The 12,992-nt window shown below is 38.1% G+C and overlaps 2 protein-coding genes across 2 annotated transcripts; both read right to left on the reverse strand.

Annotated features, from left to right (window-relative positions):
• Positions 1-575: 575 nt before the first annotated feature.
• Positions 576-3,604, reverse strand: TRUGW13939_01037 (uncharacterized protein; the record flags this gene model as incomplete). Its single annotated transcript, XM_035484243.1, has 6 exons — positions 576-590; positions 644-2,054; positions 2,113-2,788; positions 2,974-3,030; positions 3,086-3,235; positions 3,295-3,604. 6 exons carry the CDS (start codon positions 3,602-3,604, stop codon positions 576-578), a joined length of 2,619 nt encoding a protein of 872 aa, XP_035340136.1.
• Positions 3,605-5,580: 1,976 nt separating this feature from the next.
• On the reverse strand, positions 5,581-7,131 carry TRUGW13939_01038 (uncharacterized protein; the record flags this gene model as incomplete). The annotated part of the gene is made up of 1 exon (XM_035484244.1): positions 5,581-7,131. The coding sequence occupies one exon, from the start codon at positions 7,129-7,131 to the stop codon at positions 5,581-5,583; it is 1,551 nt and encodes a 516-aa protein (XP_035340137.1).
• Positions 7,132-12,992: the final 5,861 nt, after the last annotated feature.

Here is a 12,992-nt window from a genome sequence, read left to right on the forward strand (position 1 = left end):
ATAGTTGATTGTTAAACGACACTCTAGAAAGAAAGCGCTCAATGCTAGCGAAATAGTACACTAATATTTAATAATGACTTCCACGTGAACTATGTTAACTTGGAGGGTCGGTAGGCCCACGCACCCAGTCTACTCCCATGCTGGTTTATATCCTCCGTCCAAGATTGTCAACTGATTAGGCCAATCGATAATATAATATGTGTGTAGATAGACGACCAAAATAGCCAAATTGAAGAGTTTTCAATGCAGAATGCCCGTAAAATTCACGCAGGTCATGTAATATATGTCTCGATGCTCATTTAGACATATATAACGCAGTGGTAAGTCCGAAATAGTCATCCAGCAAACCGATATAGAATCAACCGCCTCTACAACTACTACCTCATCCTCCTCCACCACCACCACAACTACTACTACTTCCTCCTCCACAACTACTACTACTTCCTCCACCACAGCTACTACTTCCTCCACCACAGCTACTACTTCCTCCACCACTGCTACTACTCCCTCCACCACCGCTGCTGCTCCCACAACCGCTGTGCCCACCGCTATGTCCGCCTCCATGCTCGCCGCCACTACTCCCACAAGCACTGTTGCTTCCACAACCAGTTTGACAGTTTGACCCGCATTTTACCGCACATACTCCGCCAGGGACTGCGCCAGCAGCATGACTTGTAAATCCTGCATCCGTATAGGAAATCGCCGTGTCCTCCTTTATTATGTATCGAAAATCGCGTCCTCTGCGCTGACCAAAGTAGGTCAGGCCAGTTCCTACAGATTCCGATGCCCTTAAATGCTTAAGCTCTGTGAGCTTCATGCGCTCGTTTCTCATTCTCTCATAGTCCTTTATCTGCTCGGCCCTCGAAAACAAAGCCCATTCGGCGAGGAAGTATTGGTCGGATTGCCCAGCTTCAAAGTAGTGGCTAAACGGCTGAGCGCGATGGATGCCACCAAGTTTGACACGGGCTAGCGATGGATGTAGGGCTAATAGTCTAGATCCCGATTCTGGCCCTGAGGAATGTAGCCAGGCTGTTGTGGCGTGAAATGCTGCCGTTTTGGACATGGCTGCTGCTGCACGGCATAGAATGGCCGAGGCACTCAACACCTGTAACCGGTTTCGCATCCAGGCTTCCGAAGTAAGGTGAGAATAGGGGCTTGTCGCAGAGGTATCCTGGGGCAACGTATTTGGGGCGTACATGTGTCTATCGCGCGCCAAATGGTGTGACACCATGGACCATGAGTCATATGGGAATGCCCAAATATGCTTTGAAAGGTTACAGTCGCCGCAGCAAACTGGATAGCGTCCGTACGCCTCAGTGCAGTCCCAGGGGAAAATATCCTGGTACTTATACAGCGGGCCCCCCAGAGCACCCCAATCGTACCAGTATTCCTGGCAAGTGTCGATTATGTCGGCTTCATTATTTCGGCCAAAGAAAAATCGTAGCATGTACTCTTGTGTAAGCCCGCTAGGAACGTCATATTCGGTCCTCATTACTGGCTGCACGTAACCCTCATCAGGGCATACGAAGCTCATCAGATATAGAGGTTCGGATTCCTCGAGGCCTCGGAGTGTTTTCGGCCCATGCACCAGCGGTTCAAAGATGCGGCGACTAATAAGTGAGTTGCAGAACGCATTGCAGTTGTTTTTCAAGGCATCCCAGGCGATACGAGTCTCTGAGCTCAAAAGCCTTTCCGTGATACTGTCAAGGTAGATCGCAACGCGACTTTGAAGAATCACCTTGACCTTCTCTAGCACCCTTTTAAGGGTTGACCGGGAAATATCGTTCTTTTCTGGATGTCCCTTGCTTGCGATCAAGATTTCATGGACTATGTCAATCTCTGGGTCTCGGGGAAGCAGGCTACTAAAAGGAGCACCGACAACTTGCTTCATAACTACTTTGTAATTCCTAGCACTTCTAGCAGGGCAGACTTGCTCCCACAGATTTCGACCACTAGAGCCTGCGATTGCTAACCTTCGTGTATGGGTTTCCCGATCGGATCGCTGGTGGAAGACGGGCATCTCCCTAAGTGAGATGAGTGCGCCATTCTTGCTGCTATGATTTGATTTTTTTTAGTAGAATTTACAGAGATCATTATTGGAAGCAAGCTTACTGCGATACACCATTCTCTATAATGAGCGGCCCAATGCGAAGTGCCATGTGAATGTCACCAAACGGGTCTTTTTCAGCACATTTTCTGAGAAAGGTCGGGATACCAAAATCCTTATGCGGGTCTAAAGTAGCTGAATTTTTATAACTTCTCCTCAGTCTGATATTCCTCAATTTGGATGCTTCCTGTCGGTCCGGTATGTTTTCACTTTTTATACTTTGTGTCCTTTGGGAAGCAAACTTGAAAAGCAATCGCGAGAACGTGCCCCCCTCAGCCCGTTCATTTTGTTCAAAGCCTGTTTGTTTAGCTTGGGCGATGGCATCTTTGAGCTTGAGCAGATCGCATTGCATGGCTGCGTTCCCAGCCACTTTTGCATGGTTGGCATTTTTATCAATTGGGAATGGTGCCGTTTCATTGCCACTGGCCCCTTCGCACTGACAGATTCTCCTGCTCACTTCCGGTGTAATCGCCGTCGGCAAAATACAGTGTTTGTACTTTTTGGAATAGGATTCTTTGCCATAGTAGAATTTCCAGTAGCAATCCTCGCAGATGACTCCAGGTTCGCCCGGATTGTGGGAGGTAAACATGCTTCCACTAATAATAGCATTGCATCCTGAGCGTTGACAATGCATAGGTTGGAACAAAGGCATACTTTTTTCATCAAAATGTGACAAAGAAACTGCTTATTCTGTTAGAAGCTTCGAACCAGATTTCGGGAATTTTCAAGTCACCTACGCTGGGGAATAGCTCTTTTTTTTTTTACTTGAGGTTGATGTTCTAGAAGCTTTTCAATATCAAGGAAGCCTGATATTCGATATTTAAGCGTTTGAGCTGTATGTTAAGGGTGAGAAAACGGTAACATACCTGTGGCCTGAAGTAGCATCCAAGCTCTTTTTTCGTCCCTAGATAGATCTAGAATATCTGTTTTGTGGTTAATATCAAGATATTTGGGTTTATACCGTTGAACTATACATACCATCAATTGTTTCTCTTACGGAAGACTTTATCTTGGAGCTTATGTATTCTGCCCTGCGGTCGATTGCAGCCTCTTGTAATGTGTCCGAGTATTTAGCATAATCAGGAAGCCCAGGCGTATGCTCATCATTCTTGTTATTTTGTTTTTTATCTGAAATTACTGGTTAATTATCTCGAGATCTTTAGCACTGAAGCGAGTCTTGTACTGACCATATCTATTGGCGAATTCTCGCGCCTCTTCGCTAACTTGATCCACAAACGTGTCAAAGCCATGGATGAAATCATCGTCTTCGTCCGGTACAGTCACGCCCGCAAACTGAGGCTGTTGCCATACTTTCAAAGTGTGAATTATGTTTTCAAGCTCGTTTTCCACTCCTTCCCAGTATAGCTCTTCAAGGCTCTCCCGAAGTGTGCCTTTTCCTGGACCGACTAGCGACCATGCTGCATCTAGTACTGGTTCTGGGTTAATATCTTGTTTGGGGGGATGAGCACCCAAACCAAGGCGTTGAATGCGAGACATTCCGAGCTAGTAATGAAAGTTATGAAACTGTATTTAGTGGCATGAGAGAAAAATAGAAGGGGGGGTATCGCCTCAGTTTTGGGTACATGGTTAAATGACTCTTTATACGATGTTTATCAAAGGTCCTTAAGCACTAATCAGGTCAGTTCACCGATAAGGCGGTTTCCGAGGAAATCTGCCTTGGTCTATACTAGTAGTACTAAAACCTCGTAGCTCGGTGTGGGCCGTCGCTCCACGTGTTCCCTGATGTTTATGCGCCACAATAATATAAAGCTCGTATCGCATCCACCGGATAAGGACGTAAGCCGCACAAATGCAGTACTGCGCCTCGGCAGTGCCACGAAGTCATCGGTCCAGCGTCAGGATTAGCATCGTGTGCAGAGAATGAAGCTCAAGATCGAACTATAGCCGAGGTGGATATTGCGCGTCTACAGAGAGGAGCAGAGGCACAGGCTGCGGCAGTTGCAAAAGAGGAATACCTACAACAAAAATCAGACGCCGCGGAGCAATATTGTTTGTAGGGAGAAGCAGAGGAGCAAGCTGCTTAACAGAAACATTTCTAATAAAAAGAGAAGGAAAAAAAAGTATTTATAGCTAAATAAAAATATGTATACTAAGAGGTAGGAGAAAGAGCTATATGAGAAGAGCTAGAATAAAAGGTGATTACTATAGAATAAGTCCATCTATAGAAAGATAAAAGAATAAGTGATCAAGCAAGAGTATCTTTAATAATAAGAAGAAAAATAGCTATACTAAGAGCTCCTACTTTTAATGCACCTGCTATAGAGTAAGAATTTTCTCTACTTAATAAGATAAGTATATGGCATATGAGCAAGCCGCTACACTGGCCCAATTAGAACCAGATAAGTAAGATGTCTTTGTGCTACTAGAAAGCTAGCCCTCTAAGACATTACGACGGGGTGTATAGGTTTAATTGCTCGATTGTGGAAACGATCCAGCCTAGGAGGCAATGAAAGCATCACTTCTAACAGTGAGCTTCCAGCACAAGCCTCTCAGGCCGACCATCACTGAAACACCAATCGCAACGCTGTCCACTTTAGAACCCATGCCCGAAAAATCCGGTTCGGTTCACCAGTCGTTGCTGAAAACGATCGACGCCGACAGGAAGATCAAATGCGAGGCGAGCGACGGAAGAAACACTCAAACCCGCAGCGTGGAGCATCAAGACCTATTCATCAACAAACCGGATGAAGAGTGAGCTCTGGAGGTAGTGATAGTTGCACCCTCGGAACGTCATGGAGGTCATGGTCTTCCTCCACAGGATGTTTGCATAGCCAATCAGAGCGAATGCAAACAGACTGACAAGAGGGTTCTTGCGGCGGCAATAAATGTTCTATCAAATAATTATAATTTGCAAGGTTATAAAATAGCTAGGTAATAGTCTTCTATTGGTTTATCAGATAATAAAGCCTAACTTATCTATCAATTGATATATCTATACAACATTGAAGACTCTGACTTCCGGCATATGTATATAATATATAACATTAAGCAGTCATCCGCCCTGGATACATGGCGGTCATCAGTACAGACCGGGTGCAGCAACCAGACCATCACGGTCGATCTTGAGGTCGAGGCCGCGGCTGTCCATATTCCTGGAGTTCTACTTTCAGAATGCCTGCCTCAAGAACGACGAGGGGCGTTACTGCGGACCAGTTGCGGCCTTCTCGCATCCCGGTATCAGCTATTAGCCCTTTCAACTACATTAGCAACACCGCGGACCAGGTGCGACCCGACGACTGCGACAAGTGCCTGGCCGAGCGGCTGCGGCTGCGCGAGGGGTCGACCATGTCCAGACAAGGATCGATTGAAGAAAAGGAATGTTTTCTTTCGTGCTTGCCGGTAGCTGTATGTAAGCGTAACTGTCGGCCTTTCGCTAGCACGTTGAAAAGAAGTGAGTCTGTGCTACCAGCCTGTCCTGTTAATTCTGTAATAGTTAACTACCTAGCTAGGTCTCACGGGATAAAGGCTTCCACATCTTGCTCCCTCTCCTCCATAAACTCAAACACTTTCCACTCTATGTTCTCCTCCTCCCCGCCCACAAGATCCTCAAACGCCGCAATGACTTCTTCCTCCGGCCTCCAGTCCTCACCGACCTGCCACGTCACTTTTCCTTTCTCACCTCCTTTAGGCGCATCGTATCTCACCCCCCATCGGAACATCACCGTCTCGTCTCCACCTGAAGTAGGAGGCACCTCAGCACTCCCTTCATACTCTTGCACCCGGTCCTTCGAGGGCCGCCACGTAAGCCACGTAAATAGCTCAGCGTCTTGAAGGGAGGGCATCTTTTGCCGTTGCAGAGATAAGGCAAACGCTAAGAGCAAAGGGTTGATGCGCTCCACGATGGGGCGTATGCGGAACATATCGGGCGAGTAGTGTTCGTATATGCCATCGTCACCCCAGTACTCATCCTCCTCGTCATCCCACAAGGCGTGCGTCTCGTCGTCGTATTCCGGGCGTTCAGGCGGGTAGTGCTCCTCTCTTATGATGGCGAATCCTGTTACGTGGGGATTCTCGCCTCTCGGGCCGGAAAAGTACCAGCTGCCGTTAGGCGCACAGGGGTGGAATTCTACTTTGAGATGCAGCATTCGCGGCCATAACAAACCGTCACCACTAGAATGGAAAAGATCGGGGGTGATGAGCGCGATGACGTCTAGTTCCTCCAGGTGACTCCCCAGGTCTCGCAGCCCAACAGACACAGGGTCCATGTCTTCAAACTCATTGGTCGGCGGCGACGACGCGCCGACAAGGTCAGGCATCTGCACCGCCTGGTCCTCATTCCCATAGGCGTTGGTCTGCCAGAACCAGAGACGGACCTTGGTGAGGGAGGACGGCAACAAGGGCATGACATGGCGTACACCCCGCCCGAACTCGACGCGGGCATCGCGCCAAGGACCCTCCCAGACGCGGGTAATTCTGCGCATTGCCCGAGATGTGAAGGCAATGGGAAAACGCTCCCATAGCCAGGGGCACTCTAGCTCGCGAAGGCGAGGGAGGCGGGTGGCGAGTTCGAGGGGCGTGCGCATGGAGACGGGCCGCATGTTGGCCGTATCTTGGTTGTAAGCCTCCTCGTGGAAGATGCGCAGTTGGATGACGCGGTTGAGGAGAGGTAGGCTGTCCGGGTTTTGGACAGTGAGGCGGCGAGTGTGGTAGCAGCGGTGCACGCAGTCTTCGGGGTTGTGGAAAGACTGGTTGGTGATGCTGATGATGGGCCGAAGCCATTCGTCGCGACGGAGGAGTTCCAGGTCGTCCGAGGACGGTTTGTCTGCCATGTCCTCGAGGTCGTGCAGTGCGTTGAAAAAAGCGTGTACTTGGGCTGAAAAGTGGGCGTTGACGGCCGCGAACACGGCGGGCGGCTCCCTGCATGCGAGGTTCCAAAGCAGGGGCATTTCCGCCTCGAGGTTGCACGCGGCAAAGACGCCCTTGTAGTTGCGGGTGATTTCGAGGAAGGAATTGAGCATGGCGTCTTTGGAGGGCGGCGTGGCTAGGATGTGTTGGGACGCCATTGTGATGATCTCGATACTCCGTACCATCACGATAACTGACAGGTGTTGTGTGATATTGTCAAATCATATCAACCGTCCTTTACCAGAATGGTGTTCATTGGTAGTATTCTGCCGATAAGACATAGAGATATCAGTAATTTTAGTAGATGTGAGGATTATTCTCGGAGAGCAGGCAAACGTTCGGAATAATAATAAATATATGGTCCCATATAGTATTAAACTGGTCTTTATATAATTCCCCAAAGGTGTGCTATAATAATATATGTGGTCTCGGGTAGTAGTGGCTTGGCAAAGGATTATAACCCTGTGAGGCTAGTGCATCCGCAGTGTGGCGTGGGGTGGATGTATCGGCCTCACAGTAGATGGAAGAATATTATTATTATTATTATTATTATTATTATTATTATTATTATTATTATTATTATTTAATCATATTTAATGTCTATACCAAGCCCTAGGCTATAACAGACAGTGTTTTATATAAACTAGACCTATTTATAGGAGTGTCAAAACGTATCAACCGTTCTTTACCAGAATGGGTGTTCGTTGGTAGTATTCTGCCGAATAAGATAGAGATTGTAGGTAAACTAAAGAGTGTAAAGGCTATATCCTATAAATAAGATAATAGCTAAGAGTAACTTTGTTGATACGTAAGATAATATATATATCTAATTTAATATAAGAATAAAATATGAATAATTAAATATATATTGATAAATAAGTTTTGAGGATATTATATAGAGATGTCATAAGAATCGATAACGCTCAACCAATAGATGTGACAGTGGACGCTAGTTATATAAACAAAGATTATTAGATATTCTTATAGAGTAGAATCTCTGATTATACCTATAAAGAAGAAAATACCTACACTTATACTCTATATAGAATAACTTATCAGATGTGAGGCCGTGAGACCTTCAGGACGCACCAGATGCTGCACCTCGCTATACTAGCTTTACAGAGGATTGCTAAGCCACTAATAAAGCGATATATATATTCTGACCTTTATATAGAGATTACTAAAGATTAATAATTAGTTTAACTATCTAATAAACTATAACTTTACTATTAAATCTAATTCTTACTTATTCTTTATATAATATTCTTATATTCTAATTACTTTTTATCTTTAGAAAGAAGACTAGCAAATATCAGAATTATAATTACTACTAGAAATATCTCTATTTCTATTAATACTACTAAATATTCTATATCAGCAGCAGAAATTCAACCTAGTATATTAGAAACACTAGATAGATATAGTAATAAGGAAGAACCAATAGTAGAATTAGAAAGGAATTACTCTACCAGTAAAGACCTAGATCTAAAGATAATATAACTATTCTTAAAATAGAAACTGGAGGATATATTAATAGAAAAATTTAAAGCTATAAAAATTTAGCTAGACTAAGAGCTTTATATTATAAATTTAAAATAATAGATTTTATAAATCTAAGCGCAGCTATATAGTGTATTAATATATAAGAACTAAGATACTAAAATCTCTAATAACAGTATTTATAGAAAAAAAAGACTTTAAACTAATATAATTTCTATAAAAAAGTGTCTTTTAAGATTTAAAATAAAATATCTTTATAGTAGGAAATCTTTAACTAAACTCAAGACATTTATAGAATATATAAAATCATGGTTTAATAGATATCTAAAATAGTATAGTTAATATCTATACTATAAAATTAATGAAGCTTTAGATAATTTAAGCTCTAAGCAATTTCTTAACTTTAATATATACTAGAAGAAGAAAGAACTAAATTTTATTATTTAGAAAAACTTTAAAATATATCTATAGTGATTATTTTATAATCTTAAGCTTCTTTATATTGTTATTATATAGGATTATAATAATATTAGATAGTTAAAGAGTTAATTAATATAAGAATTTACCTACTATTTACAAATTTTTAAAGATTAGATAGATATATAATATAGTAAGGAATAGTATATAAAGTTTTTTATAATAAAAGTCCTGTAGTCTATCTAAGAAAAGTTATAGAAATATCTAGAAAAATCTTAAATATATAAAGATACTGTATAGTTTTTATAGAAACTAGAAAATTGTGACGACGAGTCGATTCCTATCCTCTAAGAGTACTCTGCAACGAGAAAACTAAACATGAGAAGGAAAAGAGGAAGAGAAAGAACTTTTTCTGTTAGTTATATAAAAAATATTTCTTTGTGTATGTCAGTCTATTTCTTTTATAATTCTACATGAGATTATTTCTATTTTAGTACTACTCTCGGTTTCCTTTTCCTGGTAGTGCCTTAGACTGTCACTGCTGGTTTCTAAGACCTAAGTTAGAATTATTATATTATCCTCTCTTCTAGACTATATTTACCTTTAAGTATACTGTTATTTTTTTTATTTAGCATAAATCTATCCTCCTCTACTGTTTTTAATTATTTTTAGAGATATTTTAGTAGTTCTAGCTTCTCTGGGTAGTAGTTATAGTATTCTTTTAATATAATAGAAATATTCTTGAAATTTCTAGCTAGATATTACTCTATATTGATGTTATGACCTAACTATTTTATCTAGTAATAAAGCTTTTTCTAGTATATTTAGATATTTAATATTTTTTTAACTATCTACTTATTCTATCTATTTATCTTAATAAGCTCTATTAACTCTTCTAGCTGTCTTAATAATAATTTTGTAGTTATTACTTATTTTAATTTTTTTAATAAGAATACAGAATATATATTAATCCTATCTAGTAATTTTAGTTTAAAAAAGTTGTTAATTCGCTTCTTGATTTAGTATAGACTATTTATTTAGATATCTAGCTTTCTACTAGACTGTTCTATTTCTCAGTACTTTATAATAATTATAATATAATTATCTATATTAAAGTTAAGTAGTCAGTGCTTTTTATTAGCTATTAATTGCTATTATTTCTAACTTTTCTAGAAATTTATCCTTATTATTTCCTAGATATTATATATTTAATCTAACTATAACTTAGTATTCTTTTTATTCAGAATTAGTTTTTTTGGTAATTTAAATAACTTTTAATCAAATAAGATATGTGGCTAGTATCTTTTCTTGACTATAAATAGCGATAGTCTAATTAACTCTTAAGGTAGGGTTGTTACTGTATAATCTATTATTAATAACCAGTCTAATCAGTTATTCTGTATATGGTTTATAAATACTCTTAGCTTTTATAATAAATATTAGTTGGTGATCTCTGTCTATTTATTAGTCTGAAAATAATAGGCAGTTAATAATTTTAGCTTGATTCTAAAGTAGCGGTATACCTCTAACTAGAATTTTAATATAAATTAACTATCTTTATTTAATATAATAGAGTTAAGGGGTTCTATTTAATAGAATATATTCTTTAATTATAACTAGACTATTTTTTTAGCTATAATCTTTTTTTAATAAAATATTAATACTAGTATTTTATTAAGTTAGTCTATAATTATAAATACTATATTATATTCTTTATAATTCTATAAATAAGTTATGAAATCTATTAAGATATATTATTAAGATTAATCTAAGATAAGTAATAGATTTAGTAATCTAAAAGACAGATTTCTTTAAGTATTTATCTACTTATATATTATATAGTTATTTAGATAATAGTTCATATCCTTATTTTATAATTTTTAATAATAATGTTTTTTAACTAAGCTCTAAGTTTTTATTCTTCTAGAATAGGCAGTAGATGGTTAATAATAGATCTTATCTAATAAATATATGCGTAGATTTCCTTTCTTAAGAATATATAAACAGCCTTTAAATAATATTATTTTATTAATAATTTACTAGTTTTTTCCTAAATATTCTATTTATTTTTTTGCTTTAGCTATAGCAGCATATTATTTATTAGTTATTATAGTGTAAGATATTAAATTAGTTCTAGTTATAACTATGTAGACTTCTACTTCTAGGTTATTAATTTATAGATATTTTCTATAGTTTAGCTCTTTAATAATTCTATTATCTAAGATTTCTTTTAGGAGTAGAATCTTTTTCTAATAATCTAGATTGTCTATTTTATTACTATATTATTAGGTTAAGATGTCTATAAGTATATTAGCTTTGCCTAGTCAATATTTTAGAGTGAAGTAAAACTTATATAAGAATTTATACTATCTTATCTATTGGGCGTTTAATGATTTTATAGATATAAAGTATTTAAGAGCTTAGTAATTAGATAGGATTTTAAATTGTTTCTTCTCTTAAAGCTTTATTAATTTAGATCTCTATTTTTTTAAGGCTTTGATAATTATGAACATCTTTTTATTATAAATATTATAATTCTTCTTAGCTGGTATTATTATTGCTGAGTAGAATACTATTAGATATTATTTATTATTCTTATAACACTGCGATAAGACTACTATAACTATTCTATTAAAGATATCTATTTCTACCTATGTTAATTACTTTAATTGGTAATGATATAATACTAAAGCCTTAATTAATAACTTCTTTAGTTTTTTAAATGTTAGTTCGCAGTCGCTATTTTAGATAAAGAAGATATCTATCTAAGTTAGGTAATTTAAGGGTTTAGCTATCTAATTATATTTCTGTATAAACTTCTAGTAGAAATTATAGAATCTTAAAAATAATTATATTTCTTATATAGTTCTTAGAGCTATCTATTTTAAGATAGTATTAATCTTAGTTAGATTAACCTTAATTTCTTTTAACGTGATAAAAAATTCTAGATATTATATAGTTTTAATATAGAATTCATATTTATAGATTACAGCCTGCAGCCTAGCTGCTCTTAGTCTTTTTAGTATGAATTTTATATATATTTAATACTTAAGCTTATTCTTACTATAAATCAGTAGATTATTAATAAATATTACTAGAAACTTATTAAAACAGTTTATAAAGATATTATTTACTAGTTACTGAAAAATTATTAGTCTATTTATTAATCTAAAAAGTATTACTTTATACTTATATATTCTATATTAATATTAGAAGATTATTAAGTCCTCTGACTCTAAACTTATTCTAATATAATAAAAATCTTGCTATATATTTAATTTAATAAATATCTTTGCTGTGAAGTGCCAGGCTCGGGGATGCCGATCCGGCTTACAAAGGCCTGCATATCCTCCGTGGGTTGAGTTGATATATCACAAAGGATGCATCTATCCCTTATGCTTGGTGAATATAACCCTGTTAGGAAGTAGGATCTCATCTAGATCAGGCTTATAAGCTTGAGACCCCATCCTCTAGGATAAAAAGGCTTAAGCAGTTTATTCTATATTAATATAACCTATCTCTATTTACTTTATATACTGCCTTGACTTTTAGTAGGAACCCCCTCAGAGCCTAGTAGATTCCAACTTCCTTATATATAAGTCTTTCAGACACCACCCACTTTACATTATAAACCATTTCCATGAGGATCTGAATTGACTCCAAGATAATGATAATTATATAAGGTATGACTTCTCTAACACTGGATAAACTAAGAACTGTTCCAGTTCCTAACCCGGGATTTGTGTATGAGGAGGAAGAGGCTCAGAACTATATCAGTACTGAACCGGTGTAGGATATAATTTCTGAAGATTTATCTCCATAAGCTGTTCTATAAATTAATATGACTATAGATATGCTGTAGACCCTTATATAAAGACTTAGAACCACTAGACTGTCGCACGCAATCATTAGCAAACATTGTAATATTAAGATTCTAGACTCTAAGCGCTTCGCTTCTAAATCTATTAAGGAATTTGAGAAATAGATTAAGGATATAAAAAATAATATCTTAAGTCATCTCTAATCCTATCCTAATAAAACAAGTAAAATCCAATATACTACTGCTTAGCTTAATAGAGATCACCACATCTAATAGAGAAAG

This window comes from Talaromyces rugulosus, chromosome I (assembly GCF_013368755.1).
Source record: "Talaromyces rugulosus chromosome I, complete sequence".
NCBI classification, from domain to species: domain Eukaryota; kingdom Fungi; phylum Ascomycota; class Eurotiomycetes; order Eurotiales; family Trichocomaceae; genus Talaromyces; species Talaromyces rugulosus.